Source organism: Amborella trichopoda, chromosome 3 (genome assembly GCF_054954075.1).
Source record: "Amborella trichopoda isolate Santa Cruz 75 chromosome 3, AtrichopodaSantaCruz75HAP2 v2.0, whole genome shotgun sequence".
Classification (NCBI taxonomy): domain Eukaryota; kingdom Viridiplantae; phylum Streptophyta; class Magnoliopsida; order Amborellales; family Amborellaceae; genus Amborella; species Amborella trichopoda.
In genome coordinates this window covers 53,407,352-53,435,025 of record NC_142338.1, presented here as the reverse complement: position 1 = coordinate 53,435,025, position 27,674 = coordinate 53,407,352, and the positions used below count along the sequence as shown (strand labels likewise).

The following is a 27,674-nucleotide window of genomic DNA, read 5'->3' as shown; positions in this document are numbered from 1 at the left end:
GGACTTATCTGGGATGTCGATAGGGATTAAGTGGACCCATCAGGATGCTGATGGGGTATATAGGTGACGTACTTGGGAAGCCAGTAGGGTATTTTCTGAAATCCTTTGAATTATGCAATGCCGTTAAAATGTTACATGCATTTCAATTATTCGGATTATACTTAATTATGTATTTTTTGAAAGTGAAACTGTTAATGCATTTATGTTAATAGATCTCCTTTTTTTAAATATTGATATCTTTCAATCATGATTATTTTTATGATTATGATGATCACTTACTGAGTAGCTAAACTCATCAAATTATGGTAAACATTTTTTCAGGATAATTGCGGTTTCATTTTGCGTGCTCGTCAGGATCAACTCTGGAAGATATTGTAGTTGTGCTTAAACTTTCTTTTGTTACTTTATAAGAATTCGCCACTGTAAATTTGTCCTATTAAGAGATGTATATATGTTTTGACTGTCACATCTCAGGAATATCAATATTGTAAATTCTTGGGGCACGACAATAGTTTGGGAAGTCAACATCACTTTGTTATTTTTAAAAAGATACTCATATCTTGATTATAGAGGAAAATCTTAATAGGAGGCACACACCTGTACATGATTGCGAATTGTTGTTGTTCAATCTAAATGGATGTCTAGGCTTCTTTCTATCAAAACATCATGGCTAGCATCATAATATTATTATTATTATTTAGTTAGTGGGGAGATTGTCCCCATCATTGATAGGAATTGAGCCTAAGATGTAGCATTGTAAATTGTAAAATGCTAACATTGTTTTATTTTTATTTTTATATATAGATCATATTTATATGAAAATTGAGGTATGCCACCCCTTATATGGCACACCTAACCAACATTTTTTTATATAAATAAAATTATCAAACTATGCCTATATTCTGTGAGGGTATTTTGCTCGATATTTTATAAAAGATTGTTATTGTTTTTATTATATACAACCCTACGAGAATCGTGCAGCCCCAATGTTTATATAAAATAGTCTACAAAAAATTTAAATTAAAATACTCTATAAATTATCTGATGAGGATTAGATAATCATAAGATAACTCTCGTCATTATAATTAGGAAAAGGTTAAAATAAAGCCGCTTTATATAAAACAGTAAAGCCTCACTTCAAAATTCATCGAAAAAGTTTCGGTGTCGAATTTTTTTTAAATTGATCATCTTGACCTTAATCATTATGGTTATGAAAAAAGAAGAAGATGATTTCAAACTCTAAAAACATGGTATATTATAATACATTATCTAGACAGTCCATTTTCAAGTGCCTACAAATCTATTGAGCTATAATTTTCACAATCAATGGTGGAGCTTAAAGATTTCCCATGTGTAAAGTGCTTTTGTACAAGATTTCGAGATGAGGCTTTACCTTTTTTTCCCTAAAGCATATATCTTATACAAACTACATTACCATAAGTAAAACTACCCGAATCATCCAATTTTTTTGGATGAAATTTCAATAACGCCTAGGTTTTATGAAAACCAAATAAAGCCTCATCTCAAATCCTCGTCAGACAAGCATTTTCACCAAGATAAATCTTCACAATGGCTCTAAGATCAATTTTCAACACCGACAATAAATTTTGAAACTAAAAAAATGTACATATCCAGCAAATCTTTGAACGCTTACTTTTACAGCAAAATGGACGATTTAGATAATTTGTTAAAATATACATATTTTTTATTTTTTTAATTTTTTTTTACAATTATAATGTTCAAGTCGAGATGATAGATGTAAAATTTGACAGTTTTCCTTGTTATTTATTTATGAAGATGTTCATTTAAATCAAGACTGTTTAAGTGTTTTAAATAGAAGTTGTCACGCCATACAGTTTCTCTATTCCAATTAAATTTCAAAATTTCAAATAAAAAAAATTAAACATTTTCCCAATTAAGTGCAAAGTGTGGTCGTTCTAACGTACACTGTACTGGCCCATCTCGGTACGAGGGATATTCCAGCGCGTCAAACATTAACGCCACAGACAAAATAATATCTTGTGCAAATTGCACGATCGCAGTTGCAATTGGTCACAATCACTTACCGACTGCTGTTTAACACGCCGTTAACCCAACAAAAAAAACATGCATGTTGCCTCCAAAATCCAAAATTTTTCAGGCATCGGCAAGAATTTAACCGCCATCCTCTTTTTGCTCTGCTCCCCTCTCTCTCGTTTTCTGTTTTCACTTTCTCTGTTCTCCGTTTATATTTTGATGCGCATCTGCTATTTGGCAATGGATTTGGTGAATAATCTCTTCCCAATTTCTCGTGACCAGAGAGGAAGCTCATCCGCTTCAATCCCTTCCAATTCTCATGCGCCATAACCCTCCATTTCATCTTCTCTCGGAAGAGTTCTCATTCTCTCGTATTTGTTCAAGAATCTTCATATTCTCTCTTGCTCCCTCAGGTATCTCTCTCTTCATCAGGTATCTCCATACCTCTTTTCTCGCTTTCTAGGGCATCTTTTTTTTCACTTTTTTTTCTCTCCAATCGTTCGAATGTCTTCTCTCTCTCTCTCTCTCTCTCCCTCTCCTGCAACTCAGGGTTTACTTCGGTCTTTGTTTTGAACGCTCCCTTGTAATGCGTTTTTGTAACTAAAGGCTAATTCTGCTTCGTGCTCCATGTTTGCAGTGTACCATGTTAGAAATCAAACTTAATTCTATATTAGTTTTGGTGGATTAGGATAAGTTTGGGATGTTTCTATTGGATTGAGATATGTAAGGTTTGGTGGATCAGGAGAAGTTAAGGAAATTTCTATGCCATTAGGTTTGCATAGGAGATGGAGTTTGAATGGGATGTGATAGTCCCTTCTACAGCTATAAATAGACACTGTAATCCTGCAGATTTTTTATTTATTTTTAGTTAGAAGAAAATTTTAGGGATTTTTTTTGAAGTGTTATCCTTCCTATGTCCTAGACCATATCTAGGTCTGCTTTGGGTTATTATGAACACAACCATAAATATTCAGAAACTATTTCTTTATATTTATTTAATTAGTCATAAATAATTTATGGTTTGTATTGAGATAGTTTGCTGATTGCCCTCATTGCTGCTTTTTAACATGGTCTCAAAACAAGGTTATTCAAGAGCAACGAAATTTTTGTCCGAGATCTGAGGCATGGTTTTCACATGATTTTTGACTTCATGCCGTTTGGATAGCAATAGGACAATCCTGGGTAGTGTGTTGTACTCTGCTACAAACTGTTTGATTGTCATGCTTATCCCTTCCAATAAAAAGACTTGGCAACTCGCTTGTATGATTTGAACAATGTTGTTATGTCCGGACTAGTGAACAAATCAGTGAGGGCACTGTTTTGGTTCACTGGTTGGACCGGTCTAAGAAATTAAATACTTAATAACAAATAGTAAAAAATAGGGAAATAATTGAAAAAGTAGAGAAAAATATGGAAAAAAAGGAAGAATCGAAAATATTAAGAAAAATTCAAAAGATATTAGAAACATAACTCCTCAAACAATAAGAAATACTGATTAATAATACAATAACTCAAACTTTAAAGAAGATACAAAACAAAAGGCTCATAATATGTTATTAAAAACATTTGAACTACAATCATAAGTAGGGAAAAAATAAGTATACCACCACAAGTCCACAACTCCAGGCCTTAAAAGCTTCTTACAATTAGAATATTGCAAAACCAAGTGATATAACAAAACTGTAAAAAATAATTAAGTCTTTTTCATCAACTTCATTTCTATTTCTTTGCTCATCATTGGGCTCTTTAGTGTTGACCTCCAAATCATCATCATCTACACCTACGAGAATATTAGGATACAGACTTGCATCCCTAGTGTGCATAAAACCTTAAAACATATAATTATTAAATCAAAATTTTACCCTCTTATGGTGGTTCCATCTAGTTGAGAAAAGGCTTTGACGACGATGATGGTGGTTCCATCTCTATCCAATTATCTAGATGCTCTTTAACACCTTCAAGAGCGAGCCTCTCTTTCTCGACAACCCACTGTTCCACAATATGGATCCTCTCTAAGTCAATTTGGCTTAAGGCATTGGTTTCCTTCTGTTCCTACAATATCATTTTGCAAAGATTAAAGATAAATTGAAGTAATTCTAGAACTTTATAATTAAGACACATAATGAAAAAAAGAAAGGACACAAGAGTTTATTACTTCTCTTGAAAGCTCAAGTTGTATTTTACAAAAACGAAGTCATTTAGAGTCTTGTGTTGAAACCTATTTTACTTATCAGTGTGGATGCGTTGGAAGACACTCCAATTCCTCTCACATCCACTTGCACTGCAAGTTTGATTTAGAATACAAATTGACAAATTCCTAAGGTTGGGAACTTCTCCACCAAATTGTTCCCACCAAGCCCTTGAAATTGATATTAAATGACAGAGATTAGAGAACTAGAAATACATAAGAAAAAAAGCATTACGTTATAATTAATAACGACTTCATAAAATGGATTACCAGGGAGGATTGTACCATTCAAGGTAATTGCTAAAGATCTCCCAAATACTGGTGATGCGTTTTGATTTTGTCACAACTCTCTTTGATCTTCACTTGCATATGTGTTTCAGGGTATAAGTTCTCCACCATGGTCTGCAAGTCCCCTCAAAACCGTAGGATGGGTTGATGTGTGCTTGTTGTAGAAGAATTGGGGGCTAAGATAATATCTAGCTGCATGTCTAGGGCGATGTTACTGCCCTTCCCATTTTTTGTCAATTATGTCCCAGTATTTCTCGTGTCGGGTCCTCCTTTGCTTACAAGCTATATCTGCCCTATCCATGGTCTCATATGTGTACTCCATGGCATGCCTAGAATGACTATCTTCTCAAAAACTTTACATGGGCTTTGTAATTTGAATTACATTTTTAATACTAGTCTAAAAATGATTACTTAAAACCCAATCCGCCATCTCCTTCCCACTAGTCTTCTTGGTCCATATAGAATTCTTTCATGTTGCTGACATGACTATGGCTCTCAGGCCATTCATTTGATTCGACAGGCTCTGTAATGTGAGGCAATTAGTAGCAAATCTAGTTATTGTCGGCATCACTCACTCATTATTATTTGCATAATTCCTCATAAGATTGAGACAAATGAGTGGATGTAGATAAAATTTGTAATATCCTTTGCATTATCTACAATTTGTTTAACATAATCCATCTTTCCTATATCATCTAGCATAAGTCTATAAAATGGGCTGCACAAGAGGTCTGAAAGAGGGATAATGAGCTTGTAGCAATGGCCCCCAAAAGGAGTACTTGGTGGCATTTTCTATAATAAACTGAATCACCTTCTTTGGCTCCACTTCCTCAACAACATCCTTAAATAACTTGAGTAATTCTTACGCAGTCTTGATTACATTGAGGCATCTACCAACCTCAAGCAAACTATTCCCTTGTGACAATATTCCAAAAAAGTAATTAATTGCATATCTTTTTTATCTTTCTATCCATCAACCATGATAGGACATCCATATGTCTTCCATAGTGCCCTATATTTGGTTGTGAACACTTTAACCTCTTCCATAATATAGGAAGGGCCTTTATATCCCATGCCTACAGATGCCTTTGTATCCAACATATGCTGGTAATAAACGGAGTTGAGGACATTGAAAGAGATAATAGAATGATACATCCACTGGACTATAGACAAATTCACTCTCTCTTTGGCTTGCTTCCCAACCAATATATTTTTGATGGTTGGCTGGGAGCCTGGTGTTGTCCTCGATGGGAAATAAGCCCCTATCCTACCTTGACCTTGCCTCCTTAGCTTGCAAGTCGCAGTAGCAGTAGAAGTTGTGGTGGCAGGCACTTTCCCAAGTCTCCTTCTAGTTTGAGGGAGATTCTTAGCCTCCTCTTCTCCTTAATACCAAATACTTCTCGTTGGGGTAGGATTAGGTTTCCTTATCTTGTCATCAATTGTTTGCCTCTTTTGCTTCTCAGTTATGTGATGTTCAATGCTTTTTTGTATCTCAATACATCAAATGCGAGAAAACTTTGAGGCATTTGGCCATGTTCCTAGTCTTTTGGGCTAAATGCTCCTTAATCCAATGTATTCCCCCACTTTTTATTGGCTTTAAACAATGTATGCAAAGAGTTTCCTACTTATCTCCCTAATGTTCTCTTCTTACATGGCACCATGGCGGGTCCGTTCTTCCTCTATGAGACCCACTTGAAGACTTTTTTTTTTCTCCAATTCAAATATCAAAGTCTCAAGTCTCAACCACAAATAGGTAATAAGAATCTCTTACAAATTAAAAACTATACCAGAATGCATAAATCTTGCATCATTTCCATACTCACGATGCACACTTCACAATATGTGGAAATTTCATTAAAAAATAAATGATCAGATTTTTTTTAAAAAAATTACAAGAAAATGTAAGGTAAGGTAAAAAAGGCAAAAAAATTGAAAAAACAAAAAAAATCTTTGTATGCTTTGCACTTTTTTTTTTACTTTTCTTTCGTTTTGGTTTTTCTTTCTTTTTGTGTATTGCATTTTTCAAATTTTATTCTTTCCTTTTTGGCATTGTACGAAACAATGTTTTTCATTCTCTTGTTGTTTAGAAATTCAAACATGTAAAGATGAAAACATAAATTTAAAAAAAAAAAAGAAAAAGAGAATATTCATGATTTTTTTTTTCATTTTATTTTTTATTTCTGTTATCCTTTTTTGTTTTTGCATTTCTATTTTTATTTTTTTGCATTTTTGAAACCAAAATAGAAAAAGAGTTGCAAACAAAACAATGCCACAACCATATTTCTGTTTTTTTGAGGATTTTCGGTTTTTTCTTTTTGGCATTTGCCAGGATAATTTTTTTATTCTCTGATCTTTTAGAATCTGAAACATTCCATTTTTTTTTTTTTTTAAAACTAAAAAGAAAAAACCAAAAATTCATTCTTTGTTTCTTTTTTATTTAAGTTTTTTTTTCTTTTATTATCTTTTTTTTTTTTTTGTTTTTTGTTTTTTTTTTTTGTTTTTGTTTTTGTTTTTGTTTTTGTTTTTGTTTTTGTTTTTGTTTTTGTTTTTGTAGTTTCCAAAGTGAAATTGAAAAATAAAAATTCAAGAAAAACAGAGAAATGTCCCAAGCATATATATATATATATATATATATATATATATATATATATATATATATTATTATTATTATTATTTTTTATTCGTACTTATTTTCTTTTTTGCTACCAAGCCTTTGCAGGTTGCAATATAAATTTTAAAACCCAGAGTACAAAATAGATTTGCATCATAAGTACCGAACAATTTTTTTTTTTTTTTTTTGATTTTTAGATTTACCTTTTAATGGCTTTTATTAGTCTTTTACATATTTTAATTGTACAAGTTAAAATATTGAAAGTGTAAAGTTAAAAATATATATTTTAAGAAATATTAGGGTTTTTCCTTTTTATATATATCTTTGGGTAATATTTTGATGGTCTTCTCCATATTGTAAAAGCCATAAAAAACTAAAAAACAACAATAAAAAAATGAAAACAAAATGGAAAACACATTCCCAAATTATAGAACTCTAATTTACTAAACGTAAGAGGGCAAAAAAATAATTTCTTTATCTATTTTTTTATTGTTTGAAGTAAACTATTAAATATTAAAGTAAATAAAAAAATAAACTCATCTTGAAGCTCCATCAGAACGTCGTCGGAACCTCACTTTGTTGGCCGGAAAAGCTTCCGTGGGGCTGGCTTGATGAGACGGAGAGAATGAATCAAGTAAAAAACTAAGGTGAAAAGTAAAAGGTGACTTTCTCTCTCCTAATGTTTATATTGTAAAGCAAAATTTTTTGTTACTGTTTTTGCCTTTGTGTGCTTATAGGAACGCCAACTCAGGCCATTTTTTTCCTCATTCAAAATGACAAAAGAAGGGGGTAGAAATGTCTTTTCTGCCCCCATTTAGACTGGCCGGTTCCGTGATGGTTTAATGTACTTCTTGGTTCTATTGCTGGACTGAACTGGACATGGTGCTGGTTCACCAGTTTATGGTTCGAACTGGCCTGTCCGTCCAGTTCTTACAACATTGGTTTTGAAGAAACCTAAATGCCCTGTAGTCTCTTATAATTGTTTCAGTAACGAATGTTTCCAAGATGAAGACGGTGCCAATATCACATGGCCGTTGTACAACAAAGTCCCTCCTTGCCAATTGTAGTTGGGCTTTGTCACAATATCCTCGTGAATTTCCTTTATGGGAGCCTTTATAGAATCATCCTCCCCCTACTCGTGCTTGATGGCAGTCATCCACTTAGGTTGTGGTAATGATATAGCATTGAGAGAAGGGGATTCTTCATGGAAATGTGAAATGGCATCTGAGACTACATTCTATTTCCACTGTGATAGACAATTTAGGGTTCTTCTTGGAGACGCGAAATGGCATCTGGGACTACAATCTACTTCCTCTTTGATAGACAATTTAATAGTCATACCCATGAGCTTGGTGACCTATTTTTGTTGCCTAGGGTCAAAATCCTTTGCTTCAGAAAATATTTGAGATTGTGATGATTAGTGGGAGAATAAAGCGTTGTCCGATCAAGTCCAACCTCCTTTTTTATGGCATGGACAATTACTGACACTTTCCTGTGGACAAAACCAAATCTTTCTTATAGAGCGTTTATCTCCGAGGCGCTGAAAGCTGTGGGTTGCCTTCCTGCATAAGCATGACACTTGTTTCTGTCCCTGAGGCATCAATATCTATAATTAAATCTTTGGAGAAATCATGTAGAGCTGATGCCTTCGCGAAAGCATTTAAAGCAATCTTGGGCTTAGAATCCTAATGGAAGGAATTCTTTTTTAGCAATGTAGTGTGTGGCGAGCTGATTTTGCTGTAATCGCTAAAATCTTTCGATAATAACCAGTAAGTCCAAGAAACCCTGCATGCTTTTTTAATGTTTTAGAGAAATGCCAAAGTACCATGCTTTTGATCTTTTAAGGATATGCCTTGCCATCTTTGCCTTTAATGATGTGAACCAGGTATTCTACTTCCTCCACTGGAATGAACACTTAGTACGTATAAGATAAAACCGATATTCCCATAGTATCTGCAATACACTGGATAAATGATCAATCATCAAAATGTTCTCCCAGTTCTGGCTATAAAATAACACATCATAGAAGAGCACTAGATATATTTTCTTTGAGAGGGTTGGAATATCTAATTCATCAAGGTTGATGGTGGCGGTGGTGCATTGGTTAGGCTAAAGGCCATCACTAAGAACTCGTAATGGCGCTCATGGGTTCTATTCGAAGTCTGCTACCATGATCTCGCCCATGCCATTGACCTTGGCTAGCCTGCTATTGAAGTCCACAGACATGCTGATACATTGATCCTCAAGGATTAGGTGGGGCTTTAGCAGTCTGATTGGCCATTGTTACTTAGTGTTGTCTTGCTGGCACAACATACAAGACATAGTTTGGGATAATGCTCATCATCCTGCTCCATGTGGGGCTAATAGTAGTTCTTGTGCTGGAGAGCTAGGGTCCTCTCTTGGCTAGGTACGCCACAGTAAGAGCCTTATGACGCTCTTTGAAGAGTTTCTTGTGACGTCCACCAATTTTATGCATATAGATGCACCTACACTCGTTGTGGAGCAACCCTGTAGCCAAGGTTGTCTGGTGTGCCCCTCTTGGATCTACTGCACTAGCTTTAGGGTCGCCATCGGTCTTTGAGCGGATCCACATCTGAGCATGTCTCCTTCAACTCTGACCATCATTATGACCAATTACCACCACTGAGTCGGCCATCTTTGGGCTTAAAGCTTCATCATCCACAAGGGCTTTCCCTGGCTAGTATCCCAAGGTATAGTCGAACTCAACAAAAAATCTCTTGGAATCTAGCCTACTTGGGGGTTGACTTCTTATGTGTTGAGATGGAGCTTGTTACCACATTATCATTGTGCACCACGAACTTTCTCCCAAGCAAGTAATGGTGCCAAACAAGTAGCGGTGCCAAACCTTGAGGTAGTGCACAACCACTGTTATTTTCTTCTTATGGATAGGGTATCACTGCTCTATCTCATGTTGCTTTGGCTCTCGAAGGCCACCAAGAGACCATCTTGGATTAGTACTCCCCGCTTACATAGTTTGAGGTATCGATCTGCACCTCAAAGTGTTGGTTGATGTCAGGGAGGCACAATACCAACTTACAGCTGTTTGCCCTTGTTACCCTCAGAAAAGCACGCTCTAGACATCCACTTGAACAAAATTCGTAATTTGGGAACTCTAGCCCAACAACCAAAAAAACCTCACAAATGCTCTATTAACCCTAGGACAACACCTAAAGCACTAAGGAAGGCTATGCCACAAAGTAGGACAGCAACTAAGGGACATAACCTAATAGACACCTTAAAACTCTAGGACAGACTGTAAACAATTAAGAATGGACCTCTAGCATTAGGACAACTTGCTCTGATAACGAGTAGGGGGGAAAAGCAAGAATTAAGGGGAGGCCATAGGAAAGAAGAAAGGATTTTAGGGATGTTTTGATCAGACCGAGGAAATCTAAGATCAACCACTCGCTAATCTTTGATTACAAAACTCTAAAACACATTTGGAGAACAATTTAAATTAATCTAATGCTGAATATCTACAAACAAATAGGTATTCATCCACAAAACAGAGTAAACAACCTTGCAAAATCATTGCGCAATTTTAGAAATTTATTGTAATGTTTGGGCAATGAGATTTCAAATCCATAATCAATGTTTCAGAAAATGCTAAGCGGCCCCTAGGCAGTCTGCTTGGCGCCTCATGCCAGTGCGTAGACGGGCACCTAGAACTTCTGGCACCTAGAGGTGAAAAATTTTCAGAAATATGCATATATGTGCTGTCCAAAAACACATATGCAGTTATTTGTGTTAATTTTTTATTTTTTTTGCATTTATATGTATTCTAACTAACTTTTTTGGTGCAAATATATTATGCATGAATGTTGAAACATGTTCAAAACTTCAAATCATTGAAAATTTAGTGAAAAACATAAACATGTCCGCAGTATATTAGTCTCCGACTCTCCAATCCATACTCCATAGTGGCATACAATCGTGATGCACAACTACCAACACATAGACATAGTCACATGAATCCAAGTCTCCAATAAGCATATAAAACCAATACAAGATGAAGCAATATAAAAATAAGATTAAATACAAAAAGTGTTGAGAGGAGATCTTCGATTCTTCAATCATCATTAGTCACTTGCACCTTCATTTGAATCGAGGCCATTATCATTAGAGTCATCACTCTTTTCAACATATTGTTCATCTTCCTCAGTTTCTTCTGATCTGCCTCATCCTCTTGTCTCCCTCACCCTTAGTGAAGTACTAGCAGCAATTGATTATTGAGTGGCGCTTTTAAGATTAGAAGCTGGACCTGAAGCTTCCTCAACCATGTCCCAAGTCAAACTCTCCCCAAGGTAGACCTCTTCAGTGCCAGGATTTCCAACCAGCCACTCAGTAGCGTTTTCCTTGTTATTGGAAGTGATGCTGATTGCATTTCTTCCTATGCCTCTGATTCTCTCTAACAAATATCAAATCATTGAGCATCCTTTGTTCAAACCTATTTCCTCTTTGTATGCACCTATACGAAACAATGCATGAGTTCTACTAGCACTACAACTACCACTATTACTTGACCCATCTCAATTTTTAAATTTGGACTTACAGAGGACTAAAGTCAAAATTGATATTGTATGTTTACATTTTTTTATAACAAAAAAGAACTTCAACTAAATGTACCATCTCAAATGAACTCCCATTCCGCTCACAACTAAAAGAGCTAGTTGTTAAACTCAAGGACTGGATGACCATCTCTTTTGTAGGCTTTGAGCATCGTTCCCATGCTGGCTCCACCATTGGGCTGCAGTTGAATGACTTCAATGCACACTTAAACAAATGAGTTTTTCAGCAGACATCTTATCTTGGATTTGTGGCTTTGGAACAAGTCTCTCAAGACACTCATTAAATCCATCCATAATTTATCTTTCCTCTCAATAACTAGGTCACCATAAAAAGCCTTCATGTTCAAATAGTACCTAGCTGAATGCAATGGTCTATGAAGCTGCCTATCTCACTTTTCATCTATAATCTTTCAAATTGGGCCATAGTTGGCCTCATTATGCCCGAACTCTCTCCTATCTCCTTCCTAGCTTCATCTAGTGCATTATATATAGAGGACATGTCACCATGCCCCAAGTGCAATACCTTGACTGAAGGTAGAAATACTGATAGTGAGTACTTCACCCCATGCCAAAAAACATTAAAAAGAATAATATCATGGGCCCTCTTTCCTTTGGGATCTCTAGACCACTTACACCTGCTCCAATCCTCTGAAGTGATCACAGATATCAATGGGGTGCTCTTGTTATATATAGTTTTAAGAGTCAAGTAACCCGTAGCAAATCTGGTGACCTTGACCTCACTATCTCCTTTTTCGTGAACTTGCGTATCATGCTAACGGTAATAGTCTTGCTGTTATGAAATTTTGACCTCATTAGCCATAGAAAGTGTGCCTTTAACACGAGTCATTTGCTAAAAGCATAAGGTCTATACAATGTGCAACGCAAAGGCATCCAAAATATGAGGCTTCTTTTGATGAAGCAAATGAGCTGCAACTAAATTAGGAGCAGCATTATCTGTGACAACTCGGATTACATGCTTCTCCTCAACCTCCTCAATACCCTTATCAATAAAAGAGTATATATGATGTGCATCATGAACTTCTTCAGAAGCATCAATGGATCTCAAAAATACTGTACCTAAGGGACATTTGACCGACAGGTTCATGATACTCCTCCTCTTGTCACTCCATGAATAATTCGTTGTGGAAACCTTGAATTGAGCCCACCCATCCTTGTGAGGCTCGAGGTATTCCTTAGTGTGTTCTGCCTCGTTCTTTATTAGTTGCTCTGAAAGCTCAAAGGGTGTTGGGCCTTTCAAACCTGGCCCAAATTGGCCATTTGCTTCCAACATGGTATGGAGGCTACTTAACTGAGCAGTATTATAGGAAATGGTAGCTTGATAAAACCATCGAGCAATATATTGAATTACTGGACCTCTATCTTCCTTCTTGAATATATTTTCTAATGTCACTTGTTACTTCCCTTGGCTTTCCATTTCTCAACTGTGGCCTTGGGGTTAGGTGTAAAGGAAACATCAATGGGCCCTTTCATATGAGGCCTCTTAGAACCAAAACCCTCATAGAAATATGAACGATTTCCACCTGATCCATCTCCTCTTCCCCTTCATCATCCTAATCATCATCATCATCAACAACAACAACATTAACCCATGCCCTCAATTCTTGTTTTACATGAGGCAACTTTCCCTCTAATACCAGCAAGATGTTTCTAGAACCTATTTATTCTGGCCTTTGAAACACGTCCAAAAAATTGCACATTATTTTGGGTTAACACAATACTTCCTTCTTGGATCCCCACTCCTAGTAGATCCTGAAGAAGACATCTCAAATCCAAAAAAAGAATCTCAAATATAGATTGTATTTTGTAATTTGCTCGATCATTGTTCTTTGATATTTTTGATGGCGATCAAGCTAGAACTCACCCCAAATTACCTCAAATAGACTTGCCATCACCCTAAAAAAATTCCAATAAGAAAGGGTGAGCTTTTGGATGCTTCTTCAACTTCATAATTTTTTTTTTGATTCAAAAAACTTTATGTAGATGAAGACGACCCAACTTCCCTTAGGGCTTTTTTATTTCTGCAAAAGAGCCTGCCCAAATATAGGCGGTGCCGAGTACCCGCCTAGGCTGCTTGGGCATGCGTCGAGGAACTAGTGCCTAGAGAGGGTTGCCGAGACCTAGGCGTGCGGCCTAGGGCCCTTTGGGCACTTAGGCACCCACTTAGGCTCTGGGCATGGCATTTTGTTAGAATGATGTTTGTAATGGATTGAAATCTTCCTTAAACACAATCAACTAAGTAAGAGTTACTTCCAAAATGCAATTTAAAACTAATCCGTCCGAAGAGAGTTATTTCCAAAATGAAATTTAAAACTAATCGGCCCGAAGAGATGAAGGGGGTGTGGAATAATTTTAAGTTAATTCCAAAAGGTCTTCAATACATCTAGGGTTTAAAGTTAATGGGGTGTGAAGAAAACCAGGGTTTTGATTTTAAAAGTGAAATTAGGATAAGTTTCATAGGTTTTATTTAGGGCTAATTCTAGGGAGAACTTAATGGTTAATTTCACGGGAGAGAAAATAAGAATGAGAACGAATCTTAAAGGATTCAAGGAAAAAGAAATGAGAACGGAAAAGAAAGGAAATGGAAGAAGTAAGAAGGGGAAAGAAAGGAAAGAAAAGAAGTAGGAACGGGAAAGGAAAGAAAGAAATCGAAGAGTACCATAGAAGGGAGGGACCTTGGGAGGTGCTACCATGCCTTCTCTATGGCCTTCAATCATGATTTCAAGAAGCCCCTATTAAGGTTTTCTTTCTTCACAGAATTCTCCATAATAAACATTCCAAGAGGCTGGACATCCCGCCTCTGTTTTTATACATATTTATTTAAAAAAGACTTAAAATGCCCTTAACTAAAATAAGATCATAAAATGACCACTTTACCTCTGAATTCTCTTTAACACCCAAAAGACATAATACCCTAACATAACTAAAATTGTTAGAAGTCATTGGTTTCGCTCATCCAAAGAAAACAAATAAAAAGAAAGTAACACACTTATAAAGTTACAGTAAATTGGTCTTGATAGAAGGTCATGATGCCCTCATCATTCTAGGATAGAAATTTGACAGGGCCAAGGTGTGGGTCATGGTATTGAAAGATAACCCAAAGATGGCCTTGGTGGTCATGTGTTGTGAAGCATAGCAAGATATCACCTCTTGAGGCGTGCTACGTGACAAGCAAGATTTTTGGCAGCCACATGCTCTTGTAAAGATGACATTAGAGGTTTTGGAAATGGAAATCCAAACAGGAAGTGAAGAAGGAGAAGATCAAGGTTCCAACACCATCCTCTAGTGTGATTGAGAATGCGATTGTATGGAAATCAAGATTAAGTTAGGGTGTCAGATTCCAAACTTCATTTCTCTTGGAACTCTGATATGTATTGGGGAACCTCACTATTTAGATTAGATATTGATAATCTAGTTGATCTAGATTTGATTTTGATAGAGTTGGATTCCTGTGCAGGTTATTAGTTTAGGGTGTTTCTTTATGATAGGGATAGGTTCAGGATCGGATGTTTAGGAAAATCCCTTTCTAACATCTTTAAAAAATGTAATCCTGTTTTTCTTATGAGAGTAAAATTGGAGGGCTGACTTACTCCAGTGTTATAGTGTTTTCCTTCTCAAATTAGAAGGGATACGTTGGGCTATTCTGAGAACAAGCAGAGTGCTCAGAACTCTTCTATGGCTCCTATGGCTCATTAGGCACCATAGCATCACCACCAAGTTCCTTACATTTATTTAATTATTAGAGATGTATTCTGTTGTTTGTAAACTAGACTACTCCCTGCCCCTTATCTTTCAATGCTTTCCATGTACATAAAAGATCAAGAACTGATTATGTATCAATTTGGCAACGAGTTGGGAGAGTTTATCCATCTAATAAAGAAAAATAAAACCCCGTTGAGCAGAAATGCTAATACCTTTTCTCCAGAGGGCATGATTGTATATTTTAATGTAACTTCATGATTTCATTCTTATGATGTTGACTGTTGAGTGTTGAACTTTGACTATTTATTTCTGTATTTATTGTGAAAATGAGTAACTTGCTAGTTTTCTTAGACATTGATTCTGGCCTTGACTGAAATGTAAAAAACAAGCATGAACATATTGCAGAGAGTTCTCTCCCAGGCCCAATAAAATTATTACACAAAAACAAGATTGTCCTTAAGGATAAAATAAACAAATAAATGCATGGAAATGGATATAAAGTGGCATTGCTTTCTCTTTTATTACAAAATGAAGGTTCTATGAAACTTGTGTGTGTTTGAAAAATCTCTTCAAAGTTCAGCATTTCTCTTACTTTGAAGGGGCTTGGAGATTTATATTTGCTCAGCTGTTTACTCATCATGATTTTCTAGCTATTGAAAAGTCGAGCTTGGGCCTGTACTTGAGCAGGCCCAAGCTCAAGCCGCGTATACAAATTGGCCAAGTCTCAACTGGACTTGGCTGAGTCTCTGTCAAAATAACACAGTAGGGTCTCTCAAAATAACACAATAGGGTCCCGGGCCCTGTTAGACTCAGGCAAGTCTTGAGGTTTTGGAACCGGAACTGGGGCCCTGGCTGGTCTGAGTGACTCGTGGGACTCTGAGCCCAAGTCACTAAGTTCCACTCACTGTGATTTTCTTAAATGTAGTTCATTTAATGGGTGTGACCATGATGTTGATTTGTTGGGACCTTCTAATGTTCTTTGAGTGTGGTTTTAATCATTTTCATGTACTACTTTGCTATTTGCTTACATATAACACAATTCTGGTTTCAGGTTTCTTGCTCTATATGCATAATTATGGGTGAAAATTGTAATCTTCCTTTCAAAAATGGCCAGCAAATAGAGTCAAAATCGTTTGCTCAAGGTTATCGTGGTGCATGGTTCCGATGCACGGTATGGATATAATTTACTAAAGTGGATTAGCATTGATATCTATACCAATAAAAGAAGTATGTTAACCTTCAAGTACTATGCAAGTGGTATGCCTTAAGAATACTGTCTAAACTTTTGAGGACAATATTATTGGTTTGCCTTAAAAAATACTGTGTTATACGGAATCAGATGATTGATAAATACCATTTGGCTTAGACTATGTAAATCTTGTTTTCCTCTGATGAAAATATTGTCAATTAAGAGGATCTCATATTAAAAGCAAATTTTTAACTTTTTTAATATTTTCTGGCTTCTGTATCTAATATTTTACTTCCATTGTACTTGTTTGCATTAGTTATATGTCTGGTTAATACATGCATATTGCACAAGGGATTTATGAGACTTATTGCTTACTCTCATCTGGAATAGGTCACTGGATTATCGGTGTAGGGAGGGTCCGCAACAAGTGAGAGTTGGGAGTTTTACTATTTAAAACCAGGGATGGGAATGGCTGGGAACCTAGGTTAGTGAGCATTAGTGAGATTTAGCATCATTTGTAATAAATGGGCATCATTTGTAATAAATGGTTCCTGCAACTAAGTATTAGAATTATATTTGATGTCCTTACAAAGAAAAAATAATGATAATTGATATTATCCATCCTGGTCATCTTCTAATTTAATAGGGGCATTTTTTGAAGATGAGTTGGTGGATGTGTCATGCCGTCCTTTTTTCCAGAGTTCGATATTTCCTGAGATCATATTTCCATGTAGGAGTGACTGTTATGGCATTATTTTACTTCCAAGATACAGGTTATTGTTTTTTCTTTATGATACTTCAAATGAATTTCGCTTGTGTTAGTTTCAATTTGTTCTTGTTTTTTGTTCGTTTGTAGAATTTCTAGCATTTCCTGTGAGTGATGATAATACTTCAATAACTATAACTCCCATCTAATGAGTTATTCTTTGGCAGATTGAGGGCATGAGCTTCCGTAAAAATCAGTGTGGTTTTTCTTTGGAGTTTTTTGACTTTCCGGATGAGAGTATGTGGTTTGATTCATCCTATTTATTGTGTTGCATTTTGTTCTCTACTTTGTCTTTACTCGTATAATGGATGATCTTGTGGAAAAGTAAACCATGATCCACATGAACATAGAATCTATGGTCATAACTGCGATCACAATCGAAGCAATGGGCAGATAGTGATGGAGAGAGAATAGGACCCACCAGAACATGCCGTGACCCAATGGTAGGTCGCACCTCTCTCTACATCGTCAGTCCATTGATTGATGGTGATGACACTAATGACGTTAGACATTGTATGGTCCTATGGGCAATAATACACTTATTCTACTGATACTCTTTCTTTTGCTTGATGCGTACTTTTACCCTATTGTGCAAAGTACCCATGGTACCCAACTACCCATATGACTTGTCAAAGATACATCACATGGATCTGGAAATTTTGGAGATTTGAATGGCACAGCACGTGCCTTCTAAAATTCTGTGGGGCCTTTTTTGATGGATGAAATGGTTGCTTTTCTAATTTGTTTGATGGATACCTTTTACCGTTCAGAACCATAATTTCCATAGTTTTGTTGAGAAAAATTGTCTTAGACCTGCCAGGAAGTATAGTTCACATTTTTATACAAATATACAATTCTTAACTCACCAATAAAATTATAAAAAAGGTCTGTTTTTGCATGTGTTTCATGGGGCAATTTATTTCTCAAGAATGGCAGGTTGTCCTTACCTCTTAATACCTGGCTCTCTCAACACCCTTGCTTGTCTTCTATGAAAGAAATGAGAAACTTTTGCAGTCTGAAGAAAATTGGATAGTTGACAATCCTTGCTCCGAATAATCGTCTTTGCTAAATGCACATCTGGTTTTAAATTGATATAGACCCATAGGGTAGTAATGTGCTGTTCTTCTTCCGTTCTAGTACTATATGTCATGAGCATCAGTGCATCTGATTTTCTTTTCCCAGCACATTGAATGTGTTGTTGTTCTTGCACAGAAATTAGATGGACCAAATTGTACCAGGATCCCTCAATAGGTAAGGGTAATCGGGATCAAAGAAAATTGCATCTGATGGTACGACCACGCTTCCCATGTTTCAATAGGGAAAGTGAAAGAATGGAAGAAAACATTGTAACTGAAGTGGTGGCTATCATTCGTGATACTTGGAAAGTTGGTGATTTGGTTGACTGGTGGTTTGATGACTGTTACTGGTCTGGAGCAATATCTCTTCTTCTTGAGCAGGATAAGGTTCAGGTATGAACTTTGATTTTTCCGTGAGGTTTAATTTGTTAAGGGAAATGTGCATTAATGAATTAAAAAAAAGTGGAATGTGCATTGCACTTTTTGTTTATTGTGGATATTGAGACTTAAAAAAAAAAAAAAAAAAAAGAAAAGAAAAAGAAGCCATTGTTGAGACTTGGCATAAAATCCATTAATTTAGAAAATACTGATTGTAGCTTGTGTTGATGCATTGTACGTTAAGCTAAAGTATGGCTTTGATGTAGCTTGTGTTGATGCAGAATTATGTTTCCTTGCATATATGGGATTGACATAAAGTTTCATTTTTATTTTTTTAATTCTTATTTTCATGTAAAATTTAAGAAATACGGCACTTTCTTAGTTTTTATGTTTTTATTATAATTTTTTATTGTTTACAAATTTTCCAACTTAAAATAAGATAATTGAATAAAATAATTAATCTCACTCAATAGAGTTCTAATAAATGAGGTCTCTTTATGTGTGCGCGCACATAGATTTTTGAGTGTGTTGACTGTTGACACACACAGACATATGGAAATAATTTCTGTGAGAGAAAGGGGTTGTGGTTACAGTATAAACTGTGCTCCAAAACAAGTACCTAGAAGGACGTTTTTTGTCTGAATTATTGCATGTCTCTGATTTGAAAAATAAACTACTAAAAGTTATGATTTTAGGGCATGTTTGGTATGCGTTGAAATACTTTCACAAAAGTATTTTCATGCATGAAAACTCCCTCACGTGACTAGGTGTAGAAGTTTTTTCACACTAATTGGTCCGAACGCACTTTTGACACCAATTAGCAGCCATTTGATGTGAAAAAACTCCCACACCAAATCACATGAGGGAGTTTTTCCGCATGAAAATACTTTCATGGAAGTATTTTCACGTGTACCAAACATGCCTTTTAAGTTCTTGAAGGTCTAGATCCACCATCCACCAAATGGATAACATGCATTCACTAAACATGGAAGACTTATTTTCCCCCTTTTTTTGTCAAATTCTTTTTCTAATTTTTATTATTTTAATTGCCGAGATGAATTACTTTATTGAGGAGCAAGGGTACAAGTATCTGAAAATGTTGTGTAGATTTAGGGAATGCACAATGAATGGAGTGACTCAATAGAACCCCTTTACTCTATTCATGGTTTATTTTCTAAATCTACTCCCCATTTTTGGACACTTGGTACCTTGCTCATCAATGTGAGAACTTTTTTAAGTAATTAATCAAGGGTGGTAAAGTAGGAACTTTGGTCGAAACAAATTTTTTCATTAACTATTATGGTGAATGACAACATCATAGGGGGATGTAATATTATCGATATGGGTCTGACATCAATCACATTGCGCATTAATTGCTTTATAACACCCAATAAAATGTCAATTTATCTTACTAATGACAAAAAATGCTGTTTTATTAACAGGCAAGGGTAATGAGTATCCAAAGAATGCCAAGTACTTAAAGTAGCGTAATAAAACTCTCTCTCTATATATATGGGTGCGGTTTGTGTAGAGCCAAGGCTCTAAACAATCAAAGTAAAGTGCACCTTCTAATAGTGTCGAGAAATATGGTTTCAAACTGGAAATCTTTGTGATAGCCTTAAAATATATTTTCTTTTTTAATTATAAAATTTAAAGCTTAAAAAATAGTGTAGATCGAGCAGATCTATGAAAACTTGAAAATCTTTAAAATTGACGGTCCAAATATGCGTTACGAGATGCACTATTTCCAAAACTTGAAAACTGTTTTTTTCTCGTGTCCATGCATCTTGCTATCAAGATGATCAATTTGAGGATATTTGGGCATCAAAACAACCTTTTCTAGTGAAAATTTTGACGTGGGCTCTAATTTGATTGTTTAGAGCCTCGGTTTTCTAAAATTTTTTTCATATATATATATATATATATATATATAAGAATTCATGGCAAAGAACAACTGGTTTACTTCTAAAGCTTGAAACCCGGTTCAGCAAAAATATTCCACAGTGAAACAATAAATTTTTGCTCTTGTCCATTGTGTTACTTGCTTAATCAAAGCTTTTTTATGAGAACTGATTGTAAAACAGCTAAAGATATTTTAGAGAAAGATGTTAAAAATCTCGTTTCAAAACAATTTTTCCCCCTATGGCAAGGAATACTTTCAGCATTTTAATTTACAATCGAACATATTAATGGTGATTCAAATTATCTGCCTGACTTTTTGACCCGAGAATTTTTGCAGGGCCGGTATATATATATATATATATATATATATATATATATATATATATATATATATATATATATATATATATATATATATATATATATATATATATATATATATATATATATATATATAGAAAATACTGAGATTAGCCGACTAGATCATATGAACATATGAGCCCAATGACCTAGATTGAATCTTGGCCGATCCAACGGTCACGACCTCATTTCGTATTTGAAATTTAATATTTTTTTCTACGAATCCAAATAATTTGAAATTGTAGGCATGTGTTATTAAAAATTTGGAGAATCTAATAAAAATATCAAAAAAATAATTTGCAAGAAATAAATTGACCAAAATACCCATGAAAAGTTTCGGGGGTATTTTTGGTCAATTTATTTTTTGCTAATTATTTTTTAAATATTTTTATTAAGTGCGTCTTGATGAGAATGGACACCCAAAATTTCAAGTTATTTTGGATTTGTAGAAAAAAAATTAAAATTCAAACACGAAATAAGGTTGTGATCGTCAGATCGGCCCAGATTCAATCTGGGCTGTTGGGCTCATATGTTCATATGAGCTAGTGGGCTAATTTCAATATTTTCTTATATATATATATATGGGATTGTATACAATGAGACCATTTACCTTTAGAATAGAGAGGTCACAATTACTTACAACCATCCGATGTGAAATTTGATAGCTTGGGTGTGTAACAAAGTTCGAGAAAAATTCTTTTGAACTTTGAGCTTGGTCAATGAAATAAATGCAGCCACCCAATTTCACATCCAATGGTCAAGATTTATTGTGACCACCGTGTACCAAAGGTAAATGATCTCATTATATATATACGTATGTATCTAATGATGCACAAAGTGCATCAAATGGACAAAGTGATGGGTATCTTCTTTTAGAGAAGCATATTCCTCATAATTCTTGCACATACTTGGAGGATTTAAACCCCTGGGAGGGCTACGAAGAAGAATAAGAAGAGCAAGAATTGTTTGGGATAATTACCTAGCTGTTCTTGGGTGGTTTTCAGTTTTTTAAATTGCTTCTATTTTTTGCACCAACTTGGGACTTTCTAGGGATTCTGTTTAAAGTTAGGGTGTTTATTTTTATGTCACATTTAAGTTGGGATTGTGTTTAGTCATTCCAAGTCAGATGAAGGGCATTATGTGTTGAAGTTAGGATAAAGGTTCAATTTCTTATTTTATAGACAATCATTGTCATTTGAACATTAATAAATACTATTTAAGAGATGCGTTGAAGTCCGATAGGCCATTTTACTCATATTTAGAATTGAAAGCGAGAAAAACTTAGGCTTTTGGAACCCAAGCATGGGGTGAGGAGGAAACCTAGGTTTCTCCAAGCTATTTGCTTGTGTTTGGCTTGAATTCTTGTTGATTCTATTGTTTTATCTATTTTCTTGCATCAATTTGGTGTCAAAGCTTAGGTTCTTTTCAACAACAAGGCCAATAACTACAATCAAGTCTAGGACTTGCTGATTTTGGGTGAGGGCTTGCTGATTTTAGCCACAATTGTGCTGATTTCGGTGTGAATATTGTTAAATTAAGCCTAGACCTACCTTACTGATTTCAGCTAGTTTTTTGTTTATATATTGCCTACTGTTTGTGATTTTGGTGAACCTATGTTAGCGAGAGTGGCCTCGTGGAAGGGGTTTTTTCTAGATCCACTTTGTGACTCTTGAGATAAAGAAACCAAGGACCATAAAGGCAAGTTTAGTAGTTGATACAACAATTCTCAAGTATCAATCTTGTGCAACATGGTGATCCTTCGGCCCAAGAGGATCTCAAATGCAACCCCCTTCACCATCGCTCTTTGTGTGTGAATTCGCGTTGTGTTGGGATTTGAATAATGAGGATAGCGACAGCAAACCTAGACATTGGGTGCATTGCTCTAGGGATGTCAATTTGAAGGCGGATATATCTGATTTTAACAGTAAGGCTCAACCCGAGGAATGTATAGATTGGTTAAATGATGTTGAAGGGTTTTCAATTATAAGGAAGTTCCGGAAAATAAAGAAGTAAATATTATTGCAGTAAAATTGAAGAACGTGCCTCAGCATGGTGGGAACAACTTAGGGCTAGAATGGAGAGAATGGAAAAGCCCATAGTTAATACTTGTGAGAAGATTAAAAAGAAACTAAAGAAGTACATAACTAAAAATTATCTCTAATCCCTTTATCATGGAATAAATAACTGTCGCCAGGGTGAAAATAGTGTAGAGTTGTATATCGATGAATTTTATCAATTGATGGCTCGTAGTATTGGGGTAGAAAGAGAGGAGCAGTCCCTAGCTTGCTATGTTGGTGGAATTGAAGAGGGATGTTATGCGGTTTGTTGAGAGGTGCATACGTGTTAGTTGGCTAAGGGGCACAACGAAATACTAGGCTTTATTCTTCATTTCCTATTCCTAATGCACCTTGGGAGGATGTTAGCATGGATCTTGTGTCGGGTATTCTGTGGACTCAAAAGAGATACGGATACTATATTTGTCATAGTGGATAGATTTTCAAAGATAGCTCATTTTGTACCTTGCAAGATGACCTTGGTTGCTGCATATGTTGCTAATATGTACTCCAAAGAGGTGTTGAGGTTGCATGGTGTTCCAAAGACAATAACTTTAGATTGGGATACTAAGTTTCTTAGCCATTTTTGGGAACTTTGTGGAAGGAATTAGGTACTCAGTTACAATTCAGTAGTGCTTATCATCCATAAATAGATGAGTAGACTAAAGTGGTAGATCATAGTCGTAGAAAGCTTCTCTGAAGTATTGTAAGGGAAAAGTAGAAATGGTTGGATCTAGCGCTGCAGCAGTGGTCATAGTAGGTCTATTGGGAAGAATCCGTTTGAGGTGGTATATGGGAAGAACCTTGCCTATTCACTTGACTTGGCTCCTATCCAGGCCAATGGGGAGGGTCATACTACTGTTGAGATGCTGGTTTAGCATATGGAGTGCATGAGTAGGAGCATGCTAACTTGGAAGCCAATACAACCAAATACAAAGAAGCAGCAGTTAAGGTGTTTAATGTGGGAGACTAGGTGATGTTGTATCTCAAGAAGGAAAGGCATCTAGCTGGGAAATACAACAAGTTGAATGATTGTAAGCAATACCATTCCAAATTTTTAAGTAGATGGGTAGCAATGCTTACAAGGTCATCTGCCTTTGCATATGGAGATTTCAGATATCTTCAACATTGCTGATTTGTGCGAGTATCGTGGGCCAGAGTTAAAAGAAGATTAAGGTGCAAGCTCGAGGGTGTGTTCTCCTTAACCTGGAGAGAATGATGATGCACAAAGGGGTATCAAGTGGATAAAGTGATGAGTATCTTCTTGGGGAGCGCCAGATTCCTCCTAATTCTCATCCATACCTGGAGGATGTAAACCACAGGAGGTCTACCGAGAAGAATATGAAGAGCAAACACTTTTTGTGATAATTTTCTAGCTGTTTTAATGTTTTGAATTATTTATAATTGCTTCTACTTGTTGGACCGGTTAAGAGCTTTCTAGGAATTCTATTTAAAGTTAGGATGTTTATTTTTAAGTTACATTTAACTTGGGGCTGTTTTAGTCATTTTAAGTTAGATAAAGGGTATTATCGACTTTTATATTAAGTTAGGAGCAAGGGTCAATTTCTTATTTTTATAGACAATTAATATCCTTTGAGCATTAATAAAGACTATTTAAGAGGCATGTGGGAGTCTTAGGCCATTCCACATGATTTTCAGAATTGAAAGAGAGAGAGAAGCTAAGGCTTTTGGAATCTTAACTTGGGTTTAGGAGGAAACCCTCTGGTTTTTCCAAGTTATTTCTATGGTTCGTCTGAAATTCTTGCTGATTTTACTGTTCTATCAATTTTCCTGCATCAACATCGGATGACGATAAATTGCCAAATTTGTCTCCATTCCTCAAGGGCATGTTTGGATGGTTCATAAATAATAGATATCGTGAATTTAAATGATGAGCTCACATTACTTAGTATTTAGTGTGGGGCCAATGTACAAAATATGTTTTCATGCCATATAAGTAATTACTGCTTTTTGTCGTGGCTGCAGAAGTACCTAAAATGTGTTTCACTTACTCCTGGTAGAGCGGTTCAGTGCAGCAACTTATATGTGTTCTTCTTTCCATTGTTATTAAGGAGTATAATTCTTCGTACCACTTATGGCATAGAGCAGTTCGAGCCAGCCACTTTTTTTTATTATTTAGAAATAATAGCATCAACTGAAAATGATAATTTTCAACACTATAATTTAATTGCTTGTGCCTGTTTGCTCACGAGCTATACTTACATGCCCGCAGCTTGGGTTCTCTAGTAGTTGAAGTTGGAACACCTATATGGAGCTAAGGGATGTAGTACGGTCACCATGAAAATACATGTGCATTTCGAGGCAAAATTTGGTGGCTTATATGTTTTCACCGGGATTTATTGGCAAAGATATAAAAGAAATGGATAGTGGCAGGAGACCCTACCTGTTCTTGATACAATGTCTAGTTTTATGAATGTGGGACGTCCTAAATGATCTTGTCATAACTTTATGCTGTCTTATTAAAACAAATCATTCATCTTGTAACTTTTCTTAGCGGGAACTAGCTTTTAATTTGCTCATCTAGCGTAATCACTATAATCACTAATATATGTGATTGTGGTAGGTATCTTTACTTGAACCTCCTTTTGGCGAAGGTGGCATCTATGAGGCTTCTGCAAAGGACTTGAGGCCATCATTAGATTGGTCTCCTGAAGATGGTTGGACGGTGCCTTTACCTAAGGTACTTCCTTTGACACTTTATGTTGCTTAGGTAACTTGTTATTTTCATTTCTAGCAACAATCGAATTCTTGTGCATCTCAATGTTAAAATCCCGCTTCATGATATGGGAGAAATGTATTGTTTATTCAAGTGAACCTTTACAAGTGCATGGGTTTTTACTTTCTGAGACTATTTTTGTGGAGCATTTCGAGGGACTTCTATAGCTGTCATAGGCTCGGTTGATGATGATGATGATTATTTGGAGGGACTGGAATGTTGTCCTTACTAGAAAAGTTCAAATACAATAAACATTGCCCAATCCAATTGATAAAAAAGAAAAGAGAATGTCCAATCCTAGGTTCCAAATTTTGAAAACGTTTAACTTCTCATCCCTTACAGTGGAATACTTGAAAAATATAGTTGACTGACCATTGATCTTCACCAAATAAATGCTGACCATGATCGATTTATATGATTTGCACCGAAAAGTTATGAGTTGTTTTCAGTCTTAGATTGTTTAGAAATGTGATATTTTCTGCTGTTCTTGATTTTTGGTTCTGGTGGCAGGATGATGTGTCTTATCAATCCTGTGTCCTTTCATTATCACCACCATCACAAAGGAACGATCCAGATCATTTGCATAGTGAAGTTGGTCAAGTCCATGGTATATAGTATACACGCTATAGCTTTTAAAAGATTTTTCATTGAGGTTCATTTTACTTGTGCAAAGCTCTTATTTACTAAAACTATTTTCTCGGGTTTTTTAGATAGGAGAGAAGATTTGTCATCGCATGGGGATGGTCTGGTTTCAGTATCATCCAAGGAGTTCATTTCTCTTCCCATTGCACCTGAAAATGCTTCTAAACCTGATGAGATACTGAAACAAACTCTGGACCATCCATCGGGAGTAAGAATCAGGAATTCAAACGCGAAGGATATGCTTTCAGCTTTAGATTATGGAGAAGCAATGGCAGATGAGAAGTCTCGATCTACGAGAGACCGATATAATGTAAGAGGTCCTTCGAAGAGGTTGAAAACTTGTGAAGATGAATACCAAAGTCCAGTCCTGATGACCAATACCATAGAGTCATCTGTAATGGCTTTAGAGAAACTCATCAACAAGATTAACAGGCTCCAGGATGTCCTACAATTTGGCCCTCATGGTTCAATGAAACCTGTTTGGAGGTTCACTGAGAACAATGAGTCTACCAGACAAAAGTAAATGCTATGCAAAGTGCAGTATGATTTCAAACCCCTAGGTATTTGGGGCCTGGGAATATGTATTTTGCGTATTTGGGCCAATTTTGTACCCCTCACTAAAAAGGGAAAATGACCTCCACCCTCTCCTTGAAATTTACATCCCTATTAACCCTTTGGGTTCACGAAAATCTCTTGTGCCCCTCAAGTTTAAAATTTTGGGACCGTTAATCCCCTATTTATGCTTTTTTTGTTATTTTATAAAATGCCAAACCCTTCTATTAGTTAACTTATTTTCCTTTCTCTTGCCTAAAACCAATCTTATCTATGTAGACCCCACTATATAAATTTAGACATGAAAAAAAAAGATTTTTTTTAAAAAAATATTATGACCTTTTTTACAATTGCATCAATATCTTTTGAACTTGAAAAATGATTAATCAAGATCTTTATTAGTATTGTTCATGGATTATTATTATTTATTTGTTTATTTAATTAAAGAAATTTCTCAAAATACTTATAAGAGATGAATTATTTAACAATTAATATATTGTTGTTATTATGATTATTATTATTATTAATTATAATTGTTATTATTATTTTCATCATCATCATCATGATCAATAAAATTCGTATATCTGTCATTAAAAAAAAAAACAA

General features: G+C 35.5%; 1 protein-coding gene across 9 annotated transcripts; it reads left to right on the top strand.

Annotated features, from left to right (window-relative positions):
• The first annotated feature begins 1,946 nt into the window (after positions 1 to 1,946).
• On the top strand, positions 1,947 to 27,205 carry LOC18429319 (uncharacterized). Of its 9 annotated transcripts, none has more exons than XM_011623247.3 (7): positions 1,947 to 2,448; positions 16,464 to 16,583; positions 17,535 to 17,604; positions 18,580 to 18,836; positions 25,722 to 25,838; positions 26,385 to 26,481; positions 26,585 to 27,205. In XM_011623247.3, exons 2-7 carry the CDS (start codon positions 16,488 to 16,490, stop codon positions 27,037 to 27,039), a joined length of 1,092 nt encoding a protein of 363 aa, XP_011621549.1. In that variant the 5' UTR covers positions 1,947 to 2,448; positions 16,464 to 16,487; the 3' UTR covers positions 27,040 to 27,205. The 9 variants fall into 9 exon arrangements, with proteins under 9 accessions (XP_011621549.1, XP_006838668.2, XP_088717438.1 ...); XM_006838605.4 differs by having other exon boundaries at positions 1,949 to 2,429; XM_088861309.1 differs by lacking the exon at positions 1,947 to 2,448 and adding an exon at positions 7,665 to 7,764.
• The last annotated feature ends 469 nt before the right edge of the window (positions 27,206 to 27,674 follow it).